Genomic DNA, 26,560 nt, shown 5'->3' with positions numbered 1-26,560 from the left:
AAGACTGAGTAATCATCATCCTCACAAAAACATTAATAAGGGTAACAACATAAGCATGAACATAATTATGCATACTGTAACATAAATAGCAATAATAGGGCAGTATTTGTTATCTACAAACTCAAACTTTCTCCATACCAGAAAGTAGAGGCAACCAAAATTCATTAAAGAGATGGCCCCGATTGTATTTATCCAAAGTCAGTTTCTCTAAAGGTAAAAGAGAAGACAGTTGTTCATGGAAGATCTTAAAGGATGGAAATTTATTTATTTTTGTTATTATTATTATTTTTATTTTATTATGATTTTTTATTATTATTATTATGTATTTGTTTATTTATCTTTCTTTAGATATGTATATTTTTGGCTTGTTACTTTTGTGTGTGTTTAGTTGATTTATTTCTTAAGGGATGGGAGGTGGGAAGAACGCACAGAGGAGAATTGTAAAAAGTGAGACCCAGTATGACTGTTTGTACTGTATTTGGAGGATTCTCCTGTGTGAAATAAAAAGATATTTAAAAAAAAAAAAAAAAAGAAAAAAGACTGAGTAATAAAGATCCTCAACCTGATTGCACTGTGCATGTGAGCCCTTACCCACACCCCATCACATCCTGTATTATAAAAGGGAAGTGGACTCTGTCTGTGTATCTTGGGCATCACAAAAAATCCATAAAGAGCTGACTGCTGCAGTTTGACATACTTGAGTATTTTTGGTCAAAGAAAAGACTAGCAAAAACAGCAAGTTGATAGGACCAGTATTTTGGGAGATATTAGTAATTTTGGAATAGAATGGCCAATCTCCTTGCTATGCCCAGAATCGTAGAATCATCATAGCAGTGGGTTACCGAGCAACAGATAAACAATAGGGCCATGGCGTCAAATTTCATGTGCAGAAACAGACATGCCAGCTGAGAGGTCAACTGAAAATGCCAGTGGAATTTACCAAGAAAGTAAAGGAATGAACTGTATCAGAGGACCTAGAACCCGTGGTTCACCACGGGTCAACGCACTAGTACACAGTATTGAGGGAGGTGGCTAATGCAGGGTTAGCTTTGTGAAACCATGGAGGATATTTGGTGGACATTTGGTGAAAAAATGTTGTTCCTACTTTACATTTTTGCTTGTGATAAACAATGCGGAGGCAAATAGGCCATAAGCCCTTCTGTGTTCCTGATCTGGTCTTGGTGTTTGGTTTACGTGGTCTAAACTTGAACACTACAGCCACTAAAACTGTGAAAATTGGTGTTGCTTGGTTTGTCCATTCTAGGCTACTGCAGAAACATGGTGGACTCTGTGGAAAAGAACCCACTCACTCTGTAGATATAAATGAACAATTGATATTTTCAGCTGATTATACAACAATGAAGATGCTGTTATACATATTATACTCCATTTCTGCAAACAGATACCCCTGAACTTTTAAAGAAGACCTCGGATTTGTCATTTCAGCATTTATCTTTCTGTGATACTGATACCTGATACTTAAGTTTCCCATCTTTGTGAAGCCTGAGCTGCAGCTGACGTTCCAAGTTGTCTCCATAAATGTGACCTGCATCCACCTGAATGTGTCACAGCAAAAAGAACAAGTGTTCAGAGAACGCAAACCTCCGCCAAGCACCCTGAGCGGTGTGCATGTGTGGATTGACTATTTCTTTTTAAATTCAACAGTTTCCAGGTTGTTCCATACAGCAGAAAAAGTTGAAGCTTGGTACCAGTCATGTGTATGTCAAATTATATTAAATTCCCATCAATATTTGTTGAGTTATAATGAAAAATGTGTGGTAAATGGAATTTTCAAAGTTAAATTGAAATGTCCACAGAGTCCACATTCCACAGTGGATGTGGACAATTTTGTGCCAGATACAAGATATTGTTCTAAGCTACAGGTGGATCAAATTGGAGGCTAATCAGTTGTTTTGAATTTTTGATGAATTTTGGAAAATTGCTCAATGATGACAGATAGGAAAATTGTAGATTTTGTGACTTTGCTGTGACCTCGAACTTTGGCCTACTGGGACCAAAATTTAATGGGTTTGTCCAAGGGCCTAGGCCTATCTGTGGGTAAAATCTGGTAAAGATGGTTGGAATAGTTTTCCTGTAAAGTTGCTAACAAACAAACAAACACACAAGGCAAAGTGATCACAATACCTCCTGGTGGAGGTAACAAACTGAGAGAATGACAAAAGATTCATCTACATCAGGAGTGTCCAGTCCTGGTCCTCGAGAGCCACTATCCTGCATGTTTTAGATGCTTCCCTCCTCCAGCACACCTGACAGTTGTTCTCAGGCTTCTGCAGAGCTTGATTATAGGCTTATCATTTGAATCAGGTGTGTTGGAAGAGAGATACATCTAAAATATACAGGATAGTAGCTCTCGAGAACCAGGATTGGACACCCCTGATCTACATCAATACAGGATGGTGATAGTGTAATTTACAAAATTTTAGACTTTGTTTTTTCCAGTCTTCTTATGAACAATTATATGAGTATTTATTATGAACTATAAGTAAACTAACCCCATGTGCTAAGGCCTTGGTGAAGCCCACACCCATGCGGTTGTAGGTCTTAAAGAACTGGTGTGTGAAGTGTTGCGCGAAAAAGGCGAACATGAGGTTGCTGCCCTGGGGATCGGGTCTGAATGTCCTCCTCTTCAACAGCTTCTCAACCAGCAGCTCAGGGTCAGGCAGCCCATCCTGGCCTGAACAAAAAAACACCATGACATCACACACAGCATGGGGGCAAAACACAGATACACCATGCCTTCATAGTCATAATACTGCAACGTCGGTATCACCACTGATTGTTAACACAGTGCACTACTGAACTGTCCAAGGTTAATAATCGGCCTGCAGAAAACTTTGGCTTCAAATGAAACACTGAGCAATGCAGATGCTGACATTTATCAATACAGTGATTTGTATTATGGACCATATTGTCTAACTGTTTTCTAAACGTATGTTGTACAGCTTTATAAATGTCATATCGTATTGATGCTGATGTATCCTGTTTTTAGGGTGTCTCTAACAAAGTGTTTTTCAACCTTGGGGTCGGGACCCCACGTGGGGTCGCCTGGAATTCAAATGGGGTCGCCTGAAATTTCGAGTAATTGATAAAACAAACAAACTTACTAATAAAAAATCTATGTTGAGCTGACAGAGACAATCACAACACATAAAAGACATGACAAACTGAAGCTGAAACTGAAGCACTGTGGTTCTGTTTATCTTTTAAATGTTCATTGTGGTCGGTTTCAGATGCTGCAGCTCTTTCATAATTAATACTAGAGCCCGACCTGTCATGTCGGCTTCCAGACTGTGTCTGGATTTGTCTGTCTTTTCTGTTTTGTCTGTCATTTCCTGTTTTATTTTGTTTAGTTTCCCTCATGTGTCATGTCTGGTGTCTTTACTTCCTTTCCCTGATTGTGTCCACCTGTGCTGATTACCTGACTCCTCCCTGATTGTCTCCACCTGTGTCCAATTGTCTTCCCGCCCTCTTGTGTATTTAAACCCTGTGTCTTCCCCTGTTTGTTTGCCAGTTTGTGTTCTACAACTTGTTGTGCTCACTCACCAGCGTTTTTGGATCCTGTTTGTTTGTCTGCCTGTTTTCGACCCGTTTTCGTCCCTCGACCACTGAATCTGCCTGTTCCTTTCCTGCCTGCTCGTCTACGACCTGGTTCGTGTACCCGACTCTGTCTCTGCCTTCTCCCTTTGATACCTCAGCCTCCACCGGTTACCTGTGCTTTGACCATTTGCCTGGATTACTGACGGTGAGTACTGCCTGTCCCCCATGTACCGTTGCCGTATTGTCTGCTCTCCCTCTGTTTGCTCCTAGTTGGGATTCCGTTGGGGTTTCCCCGGCTCGGCCTTGCTGGTTGTCAGCCATTTCCACCCGCAGCCCAGACGTTTATCCCCGGACTCAGTGACTTGACGGCAATAACATTCTCTCTGTGCTGTATTTGTTCACTTGTTAAGGTGTTTAATAAAAACACTCAATTTTACTTGTACTCTGTGGTCTTGCTTTTGGGTTCAGCCTTTGTACTTAGCCCGTTACAGGACCGATTAATGCCCCCCCCCAGTTTTTGGTGTTCATTTTGATGTCATTGGCTATTTTGTTTTTTAGCATTCCCCCAGAGTAATTATGTAAAAGTGACATATCTATTTAGGATACTGCTTGCCGCAGGCAAAAAAGCCATCACCAAATATTGGCTTAAAAAGGACCCTCCCTCAATCTCCTTGGTGATTAAAAATTGTCAACCAAATCCATTTAATGGAAATGACATACAATCTCTGCCTACAACAGCAAAAGGGTGTAAAGTACTGGGAAAAAATGGGACTTTTTGATTCAATCTGTGGACAGTACACAGTATGTAAACGTCTGAATGTACCTGTGACCATGTCTGTTTGTTTTGTGCCTTATATTAAAACAATAAAAATAAAGTACAAAAAAAAATGCTGGTTTTGAAAAAAATTCTTTTATCAGTACCTTATGTTGAAAAGCACAGGCATATCCAGCCAGTTCCTTCACTGGCAAAAAATTAGCCTTACATGTTGTGTTACAGAAGTCAAGGACATTGGCAAAATGTTACGCAGCAAGGTTATTATCGTTAATGAAAACTAACGAGATGACGAAAACCAGAATTGAAAACCATTTTTGTTGACAAATAAAACGATAGAAAAAATGATAAACTGTATTTTGTGCATGCAAAACTAATTAAAATGTATTAAAATTATGGATAAAATTCCCTTTGTCTTTGTCAATGTTGGATTAATATGAAATTGATGAATTTCGTTCAAGCAATTTTTAGCTGGTACCACACGGCACTTCATGGTCCGTCACTTCTCATTTAGACTCATCTTCTTGTCCCAACTCTAACTGAAAACGTGGAGACTAAAGTTGGGAGAAAACAGCAGAGTCCTGTCTGGGATTTCTTTGAATATGACAGCGAGGAAGAGAAAAGATATGGAAAAAAACTAAGTATTTAGGAAAAAAAAAAGTACTTAAAAAAAAAAACTAGCAAACTTGCTCTAAAAACTAATTAAAGCTAACCAAATTAGAGAAAAGTCAAAATAAATAAAACTAAACTATAATGAAAAATTAAAAACTATTAAAACATTGATATGCAGGTATGTTTTGTAAAGAAAACAAAATGTTTCTACCGTCCTTTCATCATGATTTGTTCATGCAGTGTTCACAATTACAGGCAATTTACAATTGGTGGCAAAGTTTGGAGTTCAGTCTTTTACTCAGTGATCTTAACATTTAAGCTTTGGCAGTCAAAACGGTTTTAATTCATCTGAGTCACAAATTGTGACACATTTGAAAACTTCCCCTCAGCATTCCGGAGATATTGCATTCAGAGGGATGGACAGACCACAGGCCTTCCAATTTTTCAGTTCATCCAAGTGAACGTGAAATTTTAAGACAGTGATTATGTTAAAAATCTGTCCCTTATTCAAATATTGACTCTGTCCTATATAATAAACACTAAAAAGCTCAGTAAGCAGTGAACAGTAAACCGTTCTGGACACTGATCAAGTTCCATCATAACCACAGAATGTTTTTAAAAACTGTCATGGCGTTTCATTTCAGGTCAAAATAATTCCATGCTGTCAAATTTGCAGCAAGAATCTGCGGTAGAGATGCAGGGATGAAACATGAGTGTTCTCTCATCTTTACATACAGCACTGGTCATAACTGACAGCTGTTGAACTCAGCAGTAATTTCTAAATCTATAAAATGTGACTCAGATGGACTGTTAATAGAAAGTAGTGTGCATGCTTTGGTCTCTACTTCCCAGAATGCAATGTGAAGTATTTTGAGCTGACTTTGTAGGGTATAATAACTTCCTCTACACCAGGGGTGTCAAACATGCGGCCCGAGGGCCAAATCTGGCCCACCAAAGGGTCCAATCCGGCCCCCAGGATGAATTAGTGAAATACAGGGGTTGGACAAAATAATGGAAACACCTTAAAAAATCAACAAAATATAATTTAATATGGTGTAGGTCCGCCTTTTGCGGCAATTACAGCCTCAATTCTCCGAGGTATTGATTCATACAACTTGTGAATTGTTTCCAAAGGAATTTTAAGCCATTCTTCAGTTAGAATACCCTCCAACTCTTTTAGAGACGATGGCGGTGGAAATCGACGTCTCACTTGAATCTCTAAAACTGACCATAAATGCTCAATAATGTTGAGGTCTGGGGACTGTGCCGGCCATACGAGATGCTCAACTTCATTAGAATGTTCCTCATGCCATTCTTTAACAATTCTAGCTGTATGGATTGGGGCATTATCATCTTGAGGTGAAGGTGTTTCCATTATTTTGTCCAACCCCTATACAAAAATTACACTGAAGATATTAACAATCACGGATGTCAAAATAAATTTAGTTCAATTCCATCTAAAGTGGGTCAGACCAGTAAAATACTATCACAATAAAGTAGAAATAATGAAAACCACATATTTTTCTCTTTGTTTTAGTGCAAAAAAAGTAAAATTACACAAAAATGTTAACATTTACAGACTAACCTTTTACAAAAAATGTGAAAAACCTGAACAAATATGAACAACCTGGAATGTCTTAAGAGATTTAAGAGTAATTTTACTAATATTCTTATTAAATGTTTTGTGCATTTGTTGATCCGCTGTGATCTGTGCGTTGTAATGAACATGTAAAAATGAGAAGCTGAGGCCAAATAATGGCATAAATTGTTAAAATTGCACTTTTTTTCTTAATAAATTTCATTTTGGTCATGGTTCATTTTTTCCATATTTTTTTAAAAGATAGTTTGTAGATGTAGAAATTTTGATAGTATATTCTTACTTTTTTCACTCTAAAACAGAAATTAGACATACAAATTTTTCAATTGATATTAATTATGTATTATTACGTAATTATTTTAATGATCCGGCCCACTGCAGGTCATATTGGGCTTTATGTGGCCCCTGACCTAACATGAGTTTGACACCCCTGCTCTACACGTTCAGACAACATTACAAAATAGCAAACTCACTGTGGAGTGGGTAGTGAGCAGTGTTGGGAACAACGTGTTACAAAAGTAATGCAATACAGTAATGGATTACTTTTTGCTGTAATGCAGTAGTGTAAGGCATTACTAATCAATTTTCATTAATATTTTACTCGGTACATGTTCAATAGCGCTTGTGTTGCAACACAATTTTCACCCATAATTTAACTGCTCAAATTAAAAAAACAAAAACAGCAAGACCGTAAGGCTTTAAATGGCTCATATTTTGCTATACCCACTTTTATTAGTCTGTGGTCCATTTATTTGTGTATTTGGACCCTAATAGTTCATAAACTTTGAATTTGAACCCTCCAGGTGCTGCAAAGTTATCTTTTTAGTTTCATACTGGCAAAAATCGAGTGGATTTCTAAAACCTGTTTTAATTTCTTCTTAATTTGTCACGTCTATAACTAGTTACGTCACGACACTTGCACATATAAGGTCCAGACTTCCGACAAACATTTCTCTGAGTACGACATAATTGTTTATCAGCAGCAGCGGTTGTAGTCCATACTGAAAATATGTCCAAACTTCGAGCCGTTTATCATTCTGTTTTCATCTTCCAGGTTCTTATTTTTAGTTCATTCTAGTTATTTTTAGCCTGTCTCTGTGCACTTTCTGTCTAGTTATAAATAGACCCCCTTGTTTTACTGAATAAAACATCCATGATCTGCTTCTTTTACAGACAGTGCATTTCTTTCTGCCCTGGCTAGCTATCTGCATATATATTTACATATATATATTAAAAAATATATACATATATTTATACATTATTTACAGCTAAAATACAGCTATCAATGGACAATCCAAATCAGAAAAATACAGAAAAAAATCGTGAAGAAAAGGAGACACAAAAAAACCCAGCACTATCACTATTATATACAAGTATTTACAAGAATTCAGCACATAAATGCCTGTGGCTGTTTGTCCTGCTGTGGTCTGTTACTCTCTGCTACCTTCACTTCCACCCGTCCCCCTCAGCCAATGCTCTCAGATGCTGTTTGAATTTTGTCAATAGCAAGAACGGTTCAAGAGTTACAGTACTTTGAAAGCTGTAAAATGCAAAATGTGTCACCAGAGACACACATCATCTTAAAAGGATTAAACATCTCATTCATGATCGTCACATATCATTCTATCTTAAAGGGCTCATATTTTGCTAAACCCACTTTTATTAGTCTTTGGTTCATTTATTTGTGTATTTGGACTCAAAAGTTTGAATTTGAACCCTCCAGGTGCTGTAAAGCTATCTTTATATTTATTTTGGCAAAAATCAAGTGGATTTCTACAACCTGTTTCAATTCCTGCTTAATTTGTTACGTTTTATAACTAGTTACGTCATGACATTTGCACATATAAGGTCCAGACTTCCGAGTGCGACATAATTGTTTATCAGCAGCAGCGGTTGTAGTAAAAACTGAAAATATGTCCAAACTTTGAGCCAATTACCTAAAATGTTCAGTTGTTGGTTGCATTAACGAACACAAGTGGGTGAAGGGGACAGAGCAGCACGGTCAACAACCTGGAGGGGGTGGGGCATAAAGCGGCTCATTTGCATTTAAAGGGCCCACTCAAAACGACCTTTCTGGTGTCATTACTCAGAAATATTGTTGAAGATGGACCTGTGGAGTTGAATGAATGAAGAATTCAGACCCAAGCAGAGTATTTACAGTTTATGGAGACCACAGGGAAATGTTTTAAATGCATAATTCCATATAAAAATAAAAGCAAAATATCACTCCTTTAAAGATTAAAATGTGTCTGAACAGTTCTATTTCCTGTTGGTGTTCAGCCAATGGGTGCAGACGGCAGAAGACAGTCCATTGTCCTCATGGACGTATGCTCATTACTAACCCTAACCCTGCTTTACAGAAAATAGTTAGCATGATCCCTGTGATCAGCAATGACAAGGGAAGCTAATATTTCTATGACTAGTCAGAATTCTTCATCTACTGTGGGTTTATCTACCGGCGTCCTTGGTGCCGTGCCCCCTGTTTGAACATGTAAAATGTTGAAAAAAATGCAAGCATTCCTGCTGGGATTCAAGCATCGTAGACTGTAGCATTACTTACTGAGCTATCCGTCCACATGTACTTCAGGGCGCAAATTTATGCATCCCAAGGCTCTACTATCTTTTGTATTGTGTGTGTGTGTGGGGGGTATGTGCCATTTATGACAAGAGTCTGTATGTAACGCAAAAGTAATAAAGGAGTCAGGTAATGCATTATGTAAATAACCCTAAGTATTATTGCTAAATTCACTTCTGTAATTGTGTTTTGGTGTATTGTTTTTATTTCGGCTATGTAATGGGTAACTTCTGGTTTGGACGTAGCGGACTTTTATTTTGAAGGGTAACTTCCTATCTCAACATCAGAAGGAGAAAAAACGGTTAAAAACGGCAAAGAAAGTTCAACACAGAGTCAATTCATTGTTTTGTAATAGCTGCCCCTCTGAAGAGGCACAAGCTCTTACTGTAGCATATACCCCCCCACCCCCCCACCCCCGCCCCGAATGAAGGATGACACTTTCCTGGTTGATTTATGGATCAACCAGTAAAGTGTTGTTCTTTATTCGGGGGGGGTATGCTACACATTACAATTCTGAGACAGTAATATTGTAATTTAAGGAATTACTCAATACTTACAGTAACAAGTAATCTGTAATGGATTACAGTTTGGAAGTAACTTGCACAACACTGGTCATAACTGACAGTTGTAGAACTCAGCAATAACTTCTGAATCTATAAAATGTGACTCGGATTGTTAGTGGAAAGTGGTGTGCATGCTTTGGGTTCTACTTTCCAGGATTCATTGTGGAGTATTTTGAGCTGACTTTGTAGGGTATAATAACTTCCTCTACACATTCAGACAGCATTACAACATGGCAAACTCACTGTGGAGTGGACTATAGTGGGTAAAGAGTGATTTCAGACACAGATGTTATGTCAAACCATTCTTAACAAATCACATTTTAAACGCAGATCAACAACGATGTTTGAAAGCCATACCAATACACAGCATACATCAGGGGTGTCAAACTCCTTTTAGTTCAGGGGCCACATTTGATCTCAAGTGGGCCAGACTGGTAAAATAATGACTTAATAACCTATAAATAATAACAAATCCAAGTTTTCTTTTTGTTTTAGTACAAAAAACCCCCAATTAAATTATGAAAATATTTATATTTTACAAAAAAGATGTGAATAACCTGAAAAAACAAAAATTTCATTTGAAAAATTAGTGCAATTTTAACAATATTATGCCTCGACTTATTTATACACGTAGATTACACACAATGTTACATAAACATTTGGTAACAGGCAAAATATTGTTAAAATTTTGGAGTTTGGAACTAAAATTTGAACAGTTTCTACAATATTACGCCTCTTAATATTAACACAACTACAGATCACAGTGGATCCATAAATGCACAAAATATTTAGTAACAGGCAGAATATTGTTAAAATTGCACATTTCGGGTTGTTCATCTTTGTTTTTATTTATGTATTTATTTGCATTTTATTGTGAAAGAATAGTTTTGTAAATGTAAATATTTTCACAGTGTAATCTTATTTTATTCACTTAAATTTTTTCCACATAATTTTTCACAAAGAAAATTTGTAGTTGTCATTATTTATGGGTTATTGTGTTGTTATTTTTACTGTAGATCTCATTAGTCTGTATGTGGAACCTGAACCAAAATGAATTTTGACAACCTTGACTGTTCAGGTTCATTTTTGCACTTTAATCCTGCGGGCCGGAATGGAACCTTTGGTGGGCCAGATTTGGCCCCCAGGCCGCATGTTTGATACCTGTGTGATACATCATCTGCAAGACATAGCCTGGACTTCAGTGAACAGCTGACCTTTGACCCCTAGAGGTGTGGGGCAGTCCTTTGGCACCGGAGGCAGAAGGCGAGTGTAGTAGCTCACATTGTAGTAGGCTTCCCAGCTCAGGTAGCTGTACTTAGAGTTGAAGGTTGGAGGGCTGGGTATTAAGTTGGACCTGACTGTTCAAACAAAAACACACAAAAAAACGGGTCATTCATTTTACTCGACATGTGACAGCAATGAGGTTAAGACTCTGACACAGCTGCGCACTCGCACCTGTTAATACTAGTCGCATCAGAATGTCCCGTAGGAAGGTGCTGTTGATGATGTCCCAGAGCAAACGGAAATGTGTGAGAATGTAATGCACCACATTTGGGCTGGGTTTGAAGAAGTGGTGCACTCTGGTCCAAAACTCCGCTGCAGTTGGGTGAAAACAATTTAGTTGTTACTGGAAGACGGGGCAACTGGGAATTCATGCTGGAAATAAACTCGGTACAGCAAAGTCATCAAAAGCTTGGCCCATTTTTTTTTTTTTTTTTCATTTTGTGCTGAAGCATTGTTCCACAGAAGGTGGGTGTATATGGCACTGGTGTACAGTATGTCTCACTGGTCTACCAGGAGGAACGTGCCCTGAGCACACTGAGCTTATGTCTTCTATGTCTACTAATAATGTCACCCAGACACTTAGGTGGTACTGATCATTATTAATGAGAAATGTCAAAATGTCTAGTATTCTCTGGTTCTAGTTTTTCATGTGTGGATTTCATACTTGCTTTTTTCATGTTTGAAAGTAAAGTATGTTCAGATAAAAGAAAACATATAAAGGTTCAGTGTGTTGTGTGTGTGTGTGTGTGTGTATATATATGTATGTATGTATGTATATACATATATATAAATAAAAGTTTCAGGTTGCACCACTCCCCTCTCACCTCCTCCTTACCAACAGGGGTCACAAAAAAACCACAGTCTTAGTCAATGGAATATAAACACTCAAAGATAAAAGGGGATGTTAATGCACCCTGCCACTGCATACCACATATTATTATAAAAACTGGACAAAGACGAAAAGGAACTAGATTATGAGCTATTGTAGAAACATACTATAGGCTACTATACTATAGGTTACTACACTATACTATACTATAGGCTACTATACTACAGATTACTATACTATACTATACAACAGGTTATACTATACTATATTATACTATACTATACTATTCTGTACTATACTGTACTACAGGTTACTATACTATTCTAAAGGTTACTATACTATCACTATATCATACTACAGGTTACTATACTATACTATACTACACAAAGGGTTACTATCCTATTCGACAGGTTACTATACTACACTATAGGTTATTATACTACACTATACTACAGGTTACTATACTATACTATACTACAAATTATACTATATTACACTGTACTATACTATGCTATACTATACTACAGGTTACTATACTGTCCTATTCTAAAGGTTACTATACTATACTATACTATCACTATATCATACTACAGGTTACTATATTACACTATTGGTAACTATCCTATACTATTCTACAGGTTACTATACTATACTACAGGTCATAATATACTATACTGTACTATACTATACTATAGGTTACTATACTATACTAACACTCTATCATACTACAGGTTATTATACTACACCATAGATAACTATACTACACTATTCTACAGGTTACCATACTATACTATACTATACCATACTATACTATACTACACTATACTATACTATAGGTTACTATACAATACAATACTATACTACACTATAGGTCACTATACTACACTGGTAAATACGATCTGTAGTTTTATGGGATTATTTTTCTTTCCCATGTGCTTTTCCCTTCCCTTTCATCCTTTCTCCTTATTCTATCTTCCACTGAACAGATATTTTTCATGTGCCAAGTATGATGTAAGTGAATTACTGTCAGTGACGTTACAGTTGATGAGGTAGTCCACTGTGAGAGAAATTGACTTAATGAGTTGCAGACTAGCTGAGTTAGACAGTTTGGTGACACAGGCTGAGCAGCAGCAGCAGCAGCACCGAGCCAGCTGGTCTACTGAGTGCAGTCGCTCATGTTCCTCCAACACTTTCAAATATTTGGGTCTAGACAAGACATTCTAACCCTGTCAGCCAGGGGCTATGTTGCACTATTTCCTCATTTAACAACAACAAAAAATGAGACGGGTATCTTTCACTGGCCTACACTCTCTAACCCTTTTAGCGTTGTGCTGTGTTTCAGGAAATATCAGGCATATTTCTCAGATGTGCTTCAATCAAAGAGGATATGAGAAGTGCTTTTCTAAACACAACTGGACTCACGGATGGTGCAGTTTTCTCCGTAGTAACCGGTATGGGTGCAGTCACACTCGTACTTGTTCTCGGCATACCTCACACACACACCCCAGTGCTGGCAGGGGATATAGCAGCATGGGTTCACTGTGGAAAACAAGAGTGAAAAACCTCATGTCAGGGGGCCAGGACCAGTACTTTGCCAGGTAGGCAGAGAGAACAAGATGAACTTTTTGTGACTGCAGAGCTGTTTCCTGTCCACTGTGTTCCAACAAGAAAATGTCTTTCTTAGCAGAGGATTAGATTACCATCTTTGCTTTGCGACACTGTGAAAATATTTCATAGAGCTTTTAGGCAGACATGCAGTCACACAGTGAATTCTCAAAAAACATCTGCAACTTGGTTCCTAGTGCTGCTGCTTTTTGTCATAGTTTCTAAGAATAATCATTGATACATTGAAAAGAATCTGATAATTGGTTGTTGTTGTTTTTTTACAGTTTGAATGATCTGGATTCGTAATCTGAATCTTTAACATAGGAAAAACTCACCGTTCTTCAAGAACTAACCATAAATATGTCAGCACATGAATTCATGCCATTACAACCAGTGTGGGAAAACACTCCACAGGCTGTGCCAATCACCAAAGATGCATCAAAAGGCCCTTGTTCTCACAGACACAAGGGGAGGGGGGATTCTAGTGTACAAATTTACAAGACACAACAAGCAGAGTAAAGATATTACTGGGAACTTCATCCTCAAGAGTAAGCACAAAACTGCTAAAAGCAATAATGTAAAAATGCTCGAGGGTGTTTTGTTGCAGTTCAAATGCATCAAAACACCTGTTGTAAAAGCCAGGTGAGTAATAACTAAAAGTGATTGAAGGCATTTTTTACAAAGAACTAACATGTGCTTCCTTCCACCTGTAAAAACAGGCCTCTGCCTGTCCACACAGGCCTCATCAATCTCTGTCATCCAGCAGTAAGATAAACCCATCAGCAATCTCATCTAGCCCCAAACCAGATGGAGTTTACATCTTATGAGAGGAATAAACATCATCTTAAATGCCCCATAACGTTCCACATTTACTAATAAATCACCTCAACAAGCCTCAAGTTGTCATCCTTATGTAATATAGATAGTGGGTTTTTAAAAGCTGATATAGTAGGAGACAAGGAAAAGCTGATGACTAGTGGAGCACTGCAAAAATCCAAATTTTACCAAGTGTATTTTTTCTCATTTCTAGTCAAAATATCTCATCACACTTAAAATAAGACATAATCACTTAAAGAATAACTTGTAAGAGAGGTATAAGAACTTCTTTTTAGACAATAGATCTTGAAAATCTTATTTCAAGAAATCTTACCAAGATAATTTTCACTTGTTCCATTTGCAGATTTTTTTTGCTTGAATTACGCAAAAAAATCTTTAATTAAGCACAAAAAAATCTGCCAATGGAACAAGTGAAAATTATCTTGGTGAGACTTCTTGAAATAATATTTTCAAGATCTATTGTCAAAAAATCAGTTCTTATATCTCACTGAAAAATTACTCTTTAGGTGATTATGTCTTATGTTAAGTGTGATGAGATATTTGGACTAGAAATGAGAAAGATTGGTAAGATTTGGATTTTTGCAGTGAGTATATCATTCCTGCATTGATCCAGCAGAAGAGGAAAAAAGTCACTACCTGGATTTAACTCCAGTAGTTCAGATCCTTCCATTGGTTAATTACAGCAATGATTAATAAGTTTAATCAGCAACATGTTCTTTAACTCTAACTGAAGCAGTGAGTAGCTTCTCATTTCTTAAACAACTATCAGTTTGATAGAGAGTGTAAAGATTGGAGTGTTTCAATGGAAAAAGGTCATGTGGTCTGATGAGTCCAGATTGACGGTGTTCTAAAGCGATGGGTGCATCAGGGTGAGAAGAGACAGTGGATGAAGTGATTACCCATCATGCCTAGTGCCTACAGTACAAGCCTGTGGGGGCAGTGTTATGATCTGGGGTTGATTCAGGTCTAGGTTCAATGTTATCTGTCCATAAAATAAGATCAGCTGAACGAGACTATAACCTCCTCAGACCCAGGAAATGTCAGCAAAGTACCAGCTTTTTTTGTTTTTTATTAAATAAGTGCCTATGTTGGAAACATCATGATGCAACAGTTTTTTCAGATGCAGTTTTTTAAAATTTTTATGGAATGTCCTTTGTGGTGAACATTTTCTTTTCTTTGTTTTGCATAAAGTTGTGAAACTCTTGTCCACAGATGTAGACAGAAAACCCATAGCTGGGTCTTAGGAGGTTAATGGAATGACCGGGTCTGAACACAGTGCATTTTTTCCTTCCAAGATGACAAACCAAGATTCATCAGGCTCAGATTGCAAAAGAGTGGTTCAGAAGCATGACACATTTTAACATGTGTGGAGGTCTGGACACCACAGATGTGATGGAGAAGACTTAACACAGAGGTCCACCATCAATAGAAGATCTTGGCAAAAAAAAAAAAAGGAATGGAACTCTGGAGAGAAATAAATGTGACATGTAACAAACAAATCTGACGGCTTAAGGCACAGGTGTCAAACATGCGGCCCGGGGACCAAAACCAGAGCCAAAAGTTCCAATCCGGCCCACAGGATGACTTTGCAAAGTGCAGAAGATATTAACAGTCAAGGGTGTCGAACTCAAAAATAATAGCATAATAACCTAGAAATAATGACTCCAAATGTTCTTCTTGGTTTAATGTGAAAAAATAATATGACGTCATGCCTATAAATAATGGCAACTCCAATTTCTTCTCTTTGATTTACTGCAAAGAACATTAATCTCTGATATCCTTTAATAATAAAATGTCAATAACCTGAGCAAATATGAACAACCTGAAATGTGTAAAGGAAAAATAAGCGTAATTTTAACAATATTCTGCCTGTTTTGTGTCTTGGTAGATCTGATCTGTAATGTACACGTATAAATCATAAGTTGAGGCATAATATCGATCAAATTTTCTTATTATTTCTTATTTTTCTTCGGAAATTTCAGTTTTTCAGGTTATTCACATCTTTTTTGTTTGGATAGTTTGTAAAATGTAAATGATTTCATAATTTAACCTTATTTTTTGCATATAAAAAATCTGGAGTTGTCATTATTTATAGGTTATTCTGCTATTATTTGACTGGTTCGGCCCACTGGAGATCAAATTGGGCTGAATATGGCCCCTGAAAGAAAATGAGTTTGACTCCCCTGGCTTAAGGTGATCCAACGAAATGTTTCACTTTGTAGGAAACTGGATAAGTATTGAACTAAAGTAAATAATCAATAAAAGTCAAACTGATCATCAAATCATTAAAAATATAAATGAGTGCAGTCTTTACATTTGAGTATTTTTCCTGCTTTCCAACTTTAAAGCCTAATATTTTCTATCATCCAGTATTGGCACCAAGTTCTGCCACCACTGATAGTGTGTAAAACATCTTATCTGTATCTGTACAGAAAAATAATCAGATTAGAAGAGACATAAAACAGCAGAAACAGCAAGACAAGTGCTTAAACATTCCACAACGTGATACAGCATTTCCCTCAGGAATTAAGAGGACTTAAACAGACATAGAGGTTAAAACGTAGGCACGGAAGATCTGTGTTTACATATGTGTGAGCTGATAACACTGGCCCCGGGGCAGGATGGTATATTGTGTGTATAAGGGGAGTGTGGGGGGAGTTGTAGCTACGCAGACAGGCTCCGTGTTTGACCACAGGTCGGGCAGGAAAAGTCTGTTCACAGGGCTGCGCTGCAAGAAAAAAAAAAAACTTAATCCACCAAAATCCTTCACTGTTGAGTTGTGATGTCTTGGCTTTAGTGTGTCTAAAAGAGCAGACACTGAGGTCCACGTTTTCATTTCCCTTATTACATTTTTACCACGCATCACAACTCCAAAATTAGACTGTGGTGGGTTTTCTTTAACCCATAAAGACCCAAACATTAACCATCGACCAAAACCATCAACTGAATATCTGTTGATCCACTAATCCTACTATAATGCATGTTCTGTGTCCGGCATTTATCCGATCAATGTCCCGATGTTGCAGCACAGGAGGGCATTTGTACGGGTTTTCCTCAACTGTCACAGGCCTGATTGCTGCCAAACTCACCAAATGAATACAAACATTACCCGGCTATCTACTAGGCACAATTTTATGTCTGTATTCAGATGTTGTCAGGTATTCTGGGTGATTTTATCTGTTCTGGCTCGCTCACAGATGTAATGTTCGCGGACGAGTCGAGACTTTTGAACGGCTCTTTTAAGTGAATGAAAACAACCGATTCGTTGAGAGCCGTTCGTTTACGAGCCGCTCTTATATACAATTGCCCACAGTGCCTTCATGCTTCACCTGTGTGTTCATGAGTCTGAGTTGTCCACGCTGCCTACACCTGAACGACTAATGACATCTCCGACTTTGACTTGTCCGCAGCACAGCCCATTCACTTGAACGCAGCTACGTGTGCAGCTAATTTAGGGGCGGAGTTATCAGTGACAGTCTGACTGACTGGACTGAAGACATTTACCGCTGTATCCAGGAGCAACGACTGAAAAAAGTGGAGATGTGGGATTAACTGGAGGAGCATGTTCTTCCTATAGAAGCAGATATGCATTCATGTGGTGGAAAAGCCGGACCCTGGTGGACCCCAGCCTCACCACAGTTATGGTATTCAGTACCTGTCTGCCGTTCTACTCTATGCAAAAGGCCGTGAAACACGCTCGAAAATCTGTTTCCTTTTAAATATTTGAAGGTTTTTCAAAAAAGTAACGCAATCATTACTTTCCCTGGTACCTAATTACATTTATGAAGGACTCATTCCGTTACTAATTCAATTACTTTTTTGGACAAGTAATTAGTAACTATAACTGATTACTTTTTACAAGTCATTTGCCCAACACTGGTGGTTTTGCTGCCGTTCATGACATTTCTACTGCTACCAGACCATGCTCCAATGTGAAGGCTACAGTTCACTACCGCTGTATGAATGTAATCATGCTTGACAGGCCAAACAAATACATGCTCTTCCCTTCATGCCTCGCATTTTGGCTCAAATTATTACCTGCACAATGCATGATTAAATGGTAGTTTACAAATGGATAGTGGTGGCAGACAACTTCTACTTATCATGCTATTGCACAATGGCGCCACGGGCACAATACCTGATTTTCACTGGAAAAACCACAAACTAAAGAGGATAATATGACGGTAAATGGTGATAAATCATATGAGAATACTTCAGTGTAGAGGGATCTGCAACATAAGTGGCACTGGGTCTTTATGGGTTAAAGCACAGGTGTCAAACATGCGGCCCACGGGCCAAAAGTGGCCCACCAAAGGGTCTGGTCCGAACCGTAGGATGAATTTGTGAAATGCAAAAATTACACTAAGATATTAACAATCATTTTAGTTTGATTATAAATAATGACAACTCCAGATTTTTCTCTTTGTAAATGTAAACATTCCATGTAATTTTACTGTATTTATACTAAAACAAACTCTCATTTCTCAAAAAAAACCAGAATAACCTGAGCAAATATAAACAACCTGAAATGTCTTAAGAAGTGCAATTTTAGCAATACTCTGCCTGTTATTAAATATTTTGTGTATTTGTAGACCTACTGTGATCTGTGAGTCGTAATGCACATGTGTAAATGATAAACTGACACATAATATTGTTAACCCATAAAAACCCAGTGTGACTTTTGTCTCAGTTTCCAAATTAAATGTTCTCTCTAATTAACCTTTCCTAAATGATTTATCACCATTTTATTATAATATTATCCTCTGCATTTTGCATTTTTTTCAGTGAAAATCATCTATTTTTCCATATTTTATTCATTGATCATGTAGATGTTCATAAAACCTCAGATTAAAGTTGAGGGTTATTATTTCAAAAACAGAGAAAACTGAAGAAAAAGTGACTTTTTCAGTAAAATATATCATTAACTGAACATAAACCAAGTGTTTCTGCCATTGATCCAACTCCATTGGTTTTACTGGTGAATCAGTGTTGTAGAAGATGACAGTGTTTCCATGGTAACTACAGAGCCTCTAAACATCCAAATGGATCAGATCTCATGACCTCGAAAAGACGACAAGCTGTATTTGCACCAATTATTTACATTGATAGGATTAGTGGATGGACAGTTATTAAACAGTTTAGTTCAGTAGATTTTTTTTGGTTGACAGTGGATGTTTGGGTCTTTATGGGTTAAAAATGCACCTATTTTTCTTAAGAGATTTCAGTTTGTTTATGATATTCACATTGTTTTAAAGGATAATTTGTAGATGTAAACATTTTCAGAATGTAATTTCACTTTTTTCACCCTAAAACATGGAGAACAGTTTGGAGTTGACACTATTTATATACTCTTATGTTATTATTTTACTAGTTCGGCCCACTTCAGACTAAATTTGCCTGAATGTGGCCCCTGAACTAGAATGAGTGTGACAGCCCTGGGTTAAAGTGATCAGTTATCAGCACCAGTTAATCCTTAGGTGGGCTGTGACCAGGTGAAATGACCGAGCAGATGACGTCATGCTATTGTACCTGGAGCAGACCTGCAGGGGCTTGTCTTTGATATCAGTACTGCAGGAATGTGCGTTAGTGGTTATGATGGAAAACTAATCCAACACACACACACACACACAGATGAGAAAACAGGCTTTGACCCACAGACTGCATGTACCTCCACTGACAGCCACTCCAGTTCAAATCCATGCGTAAAAAGCAGAGTTCAAAGCCACTCAGCTCACACCCACCTGTGCTGGAGGAGGTCACCTCATCTCCACGGCATGCGGGCTCCCGTAAGAACAAGAGCAGGACACAAACTGATCCTAGAACAGAGGCTTGGACAGGAGCTTCAGGTTAGATTGAATGTCCAGAAAACAAAGACAGAAAAGCGCGCAGACAGGCAGAGGCTCACAACTACTCACATCTCATTACAGCAGCTTCAGTTTTAGGAGAATGACATTCCAACTCATAGGAAACTAGAGGAAAAAGTGCAACAATCCTGGACTGCAGCTTGAGGGGAACAGATCCAGGGGTGAGAAACCAAAGTCAGCCGGAACAGTAGGTCCAGATGTCGTCCAGGTTCCCCAGTCCAGCCCCGCAGTGCGCCTGTACCTGCCGCCAGCTCCGACTGGAACACACCAAAGCAGGAACAGGACGCAGAGCCAGTGCGCCTCTCCAGCTCTTTATCCCCCCCTGCCGGTGGAAGGCGCCTGAGGTCTGTTCAGATACCATCAGATGTCATGTTTATCTTCTTTACAAACACAGACATGGAAATTTACGTCTGAAAGGAGATGAGACGATGCTGTGCAATAAAAGCGCACAAGTAGTTCTTTCACATTTTTACTTCTGCCAAGGAGGTTCTGTGGTCACTGACTTTCATTTGTCCTTCCCTCCCTCCAGTCTGCAGGATTACACAAAAAACTGCTGCAGCAATTTGGGTTAGAGTCAGTGGAAAGGCATGGAACCAGTAAAAGAGAATAGATTTGTAACACAGGAAAAAAAAAAAAAAAACACAGGCTAATCTATCTTAGAATGGTAACACATTAACTAATTTATTAACTAATTTATATTAAAAAAAAAAAAAAAAAAGAAAAGAAAAAAAAGGTTATGTTGAAGAGATGAATTAAAACCAAGACTTTTGTTACCATGGAAACAGTCAAAGTAACTTACTGCAGCCTGTACCTACAGTATGATTAATAATGACAAAAATAAAATAAAATTGTGGAATAAGAAGAGGACGGAGGTGTGCTCTGCAGTTTCCAGTTAAGTTTCAGGCATTTGTTTTATTTTTTATGCACCACACATAAAGTTATTCATCATGGTATTCTTCTTCTGTGTCTTCTTCAGAATCAGAATCAGCTCTGTTGGCCAAGTATGTGAACGCATACAAGGCCTGGCTTTGGTTTTTACACTGCTCACAACATACAGTTCCGACATGAACCCTGACAACATGTGGACCAAGACATAATATAGACAAACAGTCCACTGGAGACAGAGACAACAATGGGTTGGGATTTACAGTGGATTTCCAATGTAATATGTACAGAGTGCCAATTGGAGTTTTATAGAGTGAGTGGATGTGTGGGTCCTGTCTATGAAAAATATATGTTTATGTGTATATTATTTACCGTGGGTTTTACATTGTAATATTACAGAAAGTGCAAATTGAAGTATTTATACAGTGAGTGGATATGTACAGGAATACAGTCTGTAAAAAAAAAAAAAAAAAAAAAAAAAAATATATATATATATATATATATACAGGGTGGGGAAGCAAAATTTACAATATTTTGAGGCAGGGATTGAAAGACAGTGTATGACCAATTAGTTTATTGAAAGTCATGAGAATTTATTTGCCACAAGAAAATTGACATAATAGAAAATGTTTTTATTCTATGTGTCCTCCTTCTTTCTCAGTAACTGCCTTCACACACTTCCTGAAACTTGCACGTGTTCCTCAAATATTTGGGTGACAACTTCTCCCATTCTTCTTTAATAGTATCTTCCAGACTTTGTCGTAATAGTTTTGCTCATAGTCATTCTCTTCTTTCCACTATAAACAGTCTTTATGGACACGCCAACTATTTTTGAAATCTCCTTTGGTGTGACGAGTGCATTCAGCAAATCACACACTCTTTGACATTTGCTTTCCTGATTACTCATATGGGCCAAAGTTTCTGAAAAGGTATGGATAATAGTGTTAGGTATGATTATGACATCAATATATGTTTGGTTTCAAAACAACTGACGTAGTGCCTGCTGAGAAAAAACAACTAAATTTTGCTTCCCCACCCTGTATATACATATATACATACATACATATATATATATATATATATATATATATATATATATATATATATATATATATATATATATATATATATATATATATATATATATAATATCAGTGGTGGCCGCTCGTCTTTCAGACAGAGGAAGCTCATTGTCGGCTTACTTTAAAAAAAATGGTCAGGTTATTTAAACATAAATTCGGCCCTCTGTTCCTTTTTAAGAAAATGCTCAGTGACCTTATCGTACCAAGTAAACAAGAAAACACAGAATTATGTTAAATTAAAACAAGGAAGCACAATGACTGTGTTTTATTTACAGAGCAAGAAATGAACAAGTGATTTCGTAGTGGTTTCTCTGATTTCACAGCAGAATGTGTGACGGTATTAAACTGAACTGTGTCAGTGAAGGAGCAGATCTGAAAACAGCTGTCAGTCAAATGGGATTCAGCCTTTCGACCTATCCTCCAATCAGCACGTGGAAGCTGAGCGTCCAGCCTGGCCGAGCTCCGCCCACAGCTCCATTCACCCCCAGAGACGCCGGGCGTCCAGGGGCGGGACAACATCGTGGCATTTATCCAATTACCGCCCAGTTTTGAAACAATAAAAAAACTGTTCCACTCAGTCCCACTGAAGTGCATGGACGCTGAGCGTCTACGGACAAATGCACTGAGCAGAGATCGAATGAGAAAACAGCGACACGGTAATGGAGGAGAAGTGAACAACATCGAGTCTGTTGATTTGTGATAAAGCTGATTCTGAGCGAACTCGTCTGTGAGATGAACGTGTTGTAACACATTTGTAGTCAATGAAATATCAATACAACCGAACAGATTTTCCGTACATATTTAATTTTCGTAATTTTAGGGGAAGCCGAGCTTCCCTTGCAGTCTATGAGAAATTGCCATATATTATATATATATATATATATATATATATATATATATATATATATATATATATATATATATTTATTTATTTATTATTATTATTATTATAGTGCAAATACAGTTGTTTTTTGTTTGTTTGTTTTTTTACATTTTTTACATAGTGCAAATTGGCCAGTTTTATAAAGAGTGTTATCTCACCCCAAAGGTCTTCCCACAGCTTTGAGAAATTGAAAACTAAGTCAGAAACACTGAAAATATGAATACAGTGATAGGACTTTTCATCACAAAAAGCAAATAAATAATTTAGTGCTGTCAAATGATTAAAATTTTTTAATCACATTAATCACAGGGTTGCTGTGGATTCATTTTGATTAATTACAATTGAATATCATTCATTTTTAATCTGTATTAATTATGTTGCATTTTGCATGAGCAAACAGACTCAAGAAAGAAGGGAATATATATGCACTTAACATGTTTATTAAACACCTTCAACAGTTTCAACAAAACAACTTGAAACAACTGTTCCGTTCTGTGTTTTTTTTGTCCTCATATTTCCATCCAGAGGGCCAACGTGCTGTTTAGCCTCTTCCATCTTTGTGGGTTGGTTCTGCTGCCTCTCACTACCGGGTCAACTGACCATTTGCACATGAGCGACGGTAACTCTGCTGGGACAAACTGACCCAAATGCGTTACCAGAGACATTCAGAGTCATTCTGCTGTAGATGGGTTAACAGCATTAAAATTATAAATCAGATTAATCATGATGATGGATTAATTTGCGTTAACGTGTTAATTTTGACAGCCCTAATACAAATATACTTCCCATTCATTTCTAATGGGATGATATTATGGAAATCAAACCCAGTGTCCTCAAACCCACATTACTTTTTTATGTTTTGACACCTTTGAACATTTAACCTGGTTATCAGACGTCAGACTTCATTGGGGTTAAATTATATCCTGATGTGCAGCTCTGTATTGAAGAAATTGCAGATACAGTTTCATGATTTTTACCTTGCACAGAATGTTGGAGAGGCTCTTGAAAATGTCCAAAACGTTTCTTTTAAAACCAATGTTCCTCTGAGACTGTTTACAACCAGTTCACCACATTTACCACTGATGTAGCTGCATGTGTCCTCTTTCATACAGTGTGACTCCCAAACCCCAGTGACTAACAGAATCTGAACTATGAGCCTTAATGTGTCACGAGTTCCATCTAAATACACCATTAAACTCAGTCATAAATCACAGTCACTACTTTATATTGCTGCCTTTCCCACAGTTTCCACTAAACCCACATAAAATATAAGGCTGCATGTTCAGTGAAGTCTCCTCTACTTGGTAGTGAATATATTTTGGTGAAATGAGTTACCATCAGTGAGTGAGAAGCTTCTGTTTGAGGGCTGCCTTAAGTCAAGTCAGCCTTGGCCAGTGTCAGGATGAGTATTTGTTCAGGTTAGGGTTAGGGTTGACTCACCGGTAAAAACCAAGTCATTCATTAAAAAAAAAAAAAAAAAAAAAAAGTACCTACAACCACTGGATTTATCATTCAGATAATGATGCATTTTGCTCTAAAAAAAAAAAAAAAAGAACACGTTTTCTTCAGTTTTTTATGTTCTGATATAATAACCTTTGAATTTACTCTGAGCTTTTATTAAAATCTATATGATCAGTAAATTAAATATAGGAAAAAACCTGTTTTTTTACTGAAAAATATGAAATGTAGAGAAATTACAATAAATGGTGATAAATCATTCAGGAAAGGTTTGTTTTTATACTTTATTTTTCACAATTTTGTTTTAAAATATAATATACAAAACAGCTCTGTTTCTCAAGTAAATACACCAGATTAAATACACCGGCGACCAAACAGACAAAAAGAGAGATGAATAAAAAATTGTATTAAATTAAAAAAAAAAAAAAAGGGGGGGGGGGCTTGTTTGTATACAGGTATATACATACCTACACATGTTGTAGACATATATACACACACATACGTACGATCATATTCATATATATGGTTGTGGAAAAAATTATTAGACCACCCTTGTTTTCTTCAGTTTCTTGTTCATTTTAGTGCCTGGTCCAACTAAAGGCACATTTGTTTGGACAAATATAATGATACCAACAAAAATAGCTCATAGTAGTTTAATTTCAGAGCTGATATCTATCCATTTTCCACGTTTTCTTGATAATAACCAAAAAAAAAAGATAATAACCAAAATCACTTCAGTTCTTACATCAATATCTATGGCATTGTACTGATAACAACAGTGCTTTTAGGCATTCCATGTTTTCTTTTCTGTCTGTTTTAGGCACATGATGCACACAGGAGTTAGTACCTGATTGCATAACCATTGATTTGATGAGTTTTGATGGTCTAATAATTTTTTCCATGACTGTATCGGCCTACATGTACCAACATACCCATACACAACTGTGTACATGGGCAAACATACACAAATACCAAAACATGGTTATGGTACGGACAGTAATATTAATAAAAATAATAGAATGGGGAAAGCAAATTTCAGAAAAAAAAAACAACTATAGTGGAGAATGTTACTAAAGACAGGTTTGATGTAGAGAAAAATTATTTGGAAGTTGCAAAAATAGCTCTGGGTCTTTTAGGATTAAACTGGATGAAGCTATAAATCAGTGAATGAGGTATGAGGACAAGTCTGCAACAAGCACAGTCAAGCACAATCCAGGTTTCTCCTGATACTTTCTAAACGATTTATCTATTTCACCCTGTGTTTCTGATGAACAGGACCGTACAACAGGCTTCCTACCATGATATGAGTCCTCTTTTATACTCATAAAAAGCACCTCTATTCTTTTTGTTTACTCTAACACAGTCTGTTTCATCCTGAAGATGTGACATGACCAAGTTATTATCGTTAAAGAAAACTAACGAAATGATGAAAACTAGAATTGAAAAAACATTTTCGCTAATTGAAATAAATAAAAACTATAATGAAAAGAAAAAAAACAATAACTAACTGAAACTGCATTGTGTGCTTACAAAACTAAAACATATAAAAATTATGGATAAAATTCCCTTCATTTTCGTCTTTGTCAGTGTCAGATTGATACGAAATTGATTTATTTCTCTCAAGCAATTTTAGCTGCTGGCACCATATGATATTTAATGGTCCGTCTCTTCTTGTCACTTGTGGTTTCCAGTCGTCTTCTGGTTCCCACTCTACCTGGAAACAAGGAGACTAAAGTTGGGAGAAAGCAGCAGAGTCCTGTCTGGGATTTTGAATTTGACGGTGAAGAAGAGAAAAGATATTAAAAAAAACCCCTAAAACTAAAGTAAAACTAAGCATTTAGAAAATAACGAAAACTAATAAAAACTAGCAAACCTGCTCTAAAAATGAATTAAAACTAACTGAATTAGAGACAAAAAAGTCAAAACTAAATAAAATTAAACTATAATGAAAAATCCAAAACATTTATAACCTTGGACATGACAGTATGTTTAGAAAGTGTATTTTTGCATTATGTTCTGTTTTAATGGCTCCAGTTCACAGCCCTGTCTGGCATTTCACTCTTTTGCTGTGTTGTTTTTTTTGCACATGCAGAGGTGGAAAAGTGTCTTACGTAACACTGAAAAGCAGTGAAAGTTGAAATACTGGAACAGACTGT

General features: G+C 37.1%; 1 protein-coding gene across 1 annotated transcript in view; it reads right to left on the bottom strand.

Moving 5' to 3' along the window:
* Window positions 1-20,355, bottom strand: part of pdcl (phosducin-like) — a 38,255-nt gene extending 17,900 nt beyond the window's left edge. The window contains exons 1-7 of the mRNA XM_030150269.1: window positions 20,148-20,355; window positions 19,974-20,060; window positions 13,213-13,329; window positions 11,133-11,273; window positions 10,892-11,035; window positions 2,514-2,695; window positions 1,473-1,556 (exon numbers count right to left, since the gene is read on the bottom strand). Coding sequence (XP_030006129.1) covers window positions 1,473-1,556; window positions 2,514-2,695; window positions 10,892-11,035; window positions 11,133-11,273; window positions 13,213-13,329; window positions 19,974-20,060; window positions 20,148-20,154 — 762 coding nt within the window. The 5' untranslated portion in view covers window positions 20,155-20,355. The remainder of the gene's footprint in view (window positions 1-1,472; window positions 1,557-2,513; window positions 2,696-10,891; window positions 11,036-11,132; window positions 11,274-13,212; window positions 13,330-19,973; window positions 20,061-20,147) is intronic.
* Window positions 20,356-26,560: the final 6,205 nt, after the last annotated feature.

Source organism: Sphaeramia orbicularis, chromosome 12 (assembly GCF_902148855.1).
Source record: "Sphaeramia orbicularis chromosome 12, fSphaOr1.1, whole genome shotgun sequence".
Classification (NCBI taxonomy): Eukaryota; Metazoa; Chordata; class Actinopteri; order Kurtiformes; family Apogonidae; genus Sphaeramia; species Sphaeramia orbicularis.
Note: the sequence above shows the minus strand (reverse complement) of the source record. Positions and strands in the feature narration are given on the sequence as shown.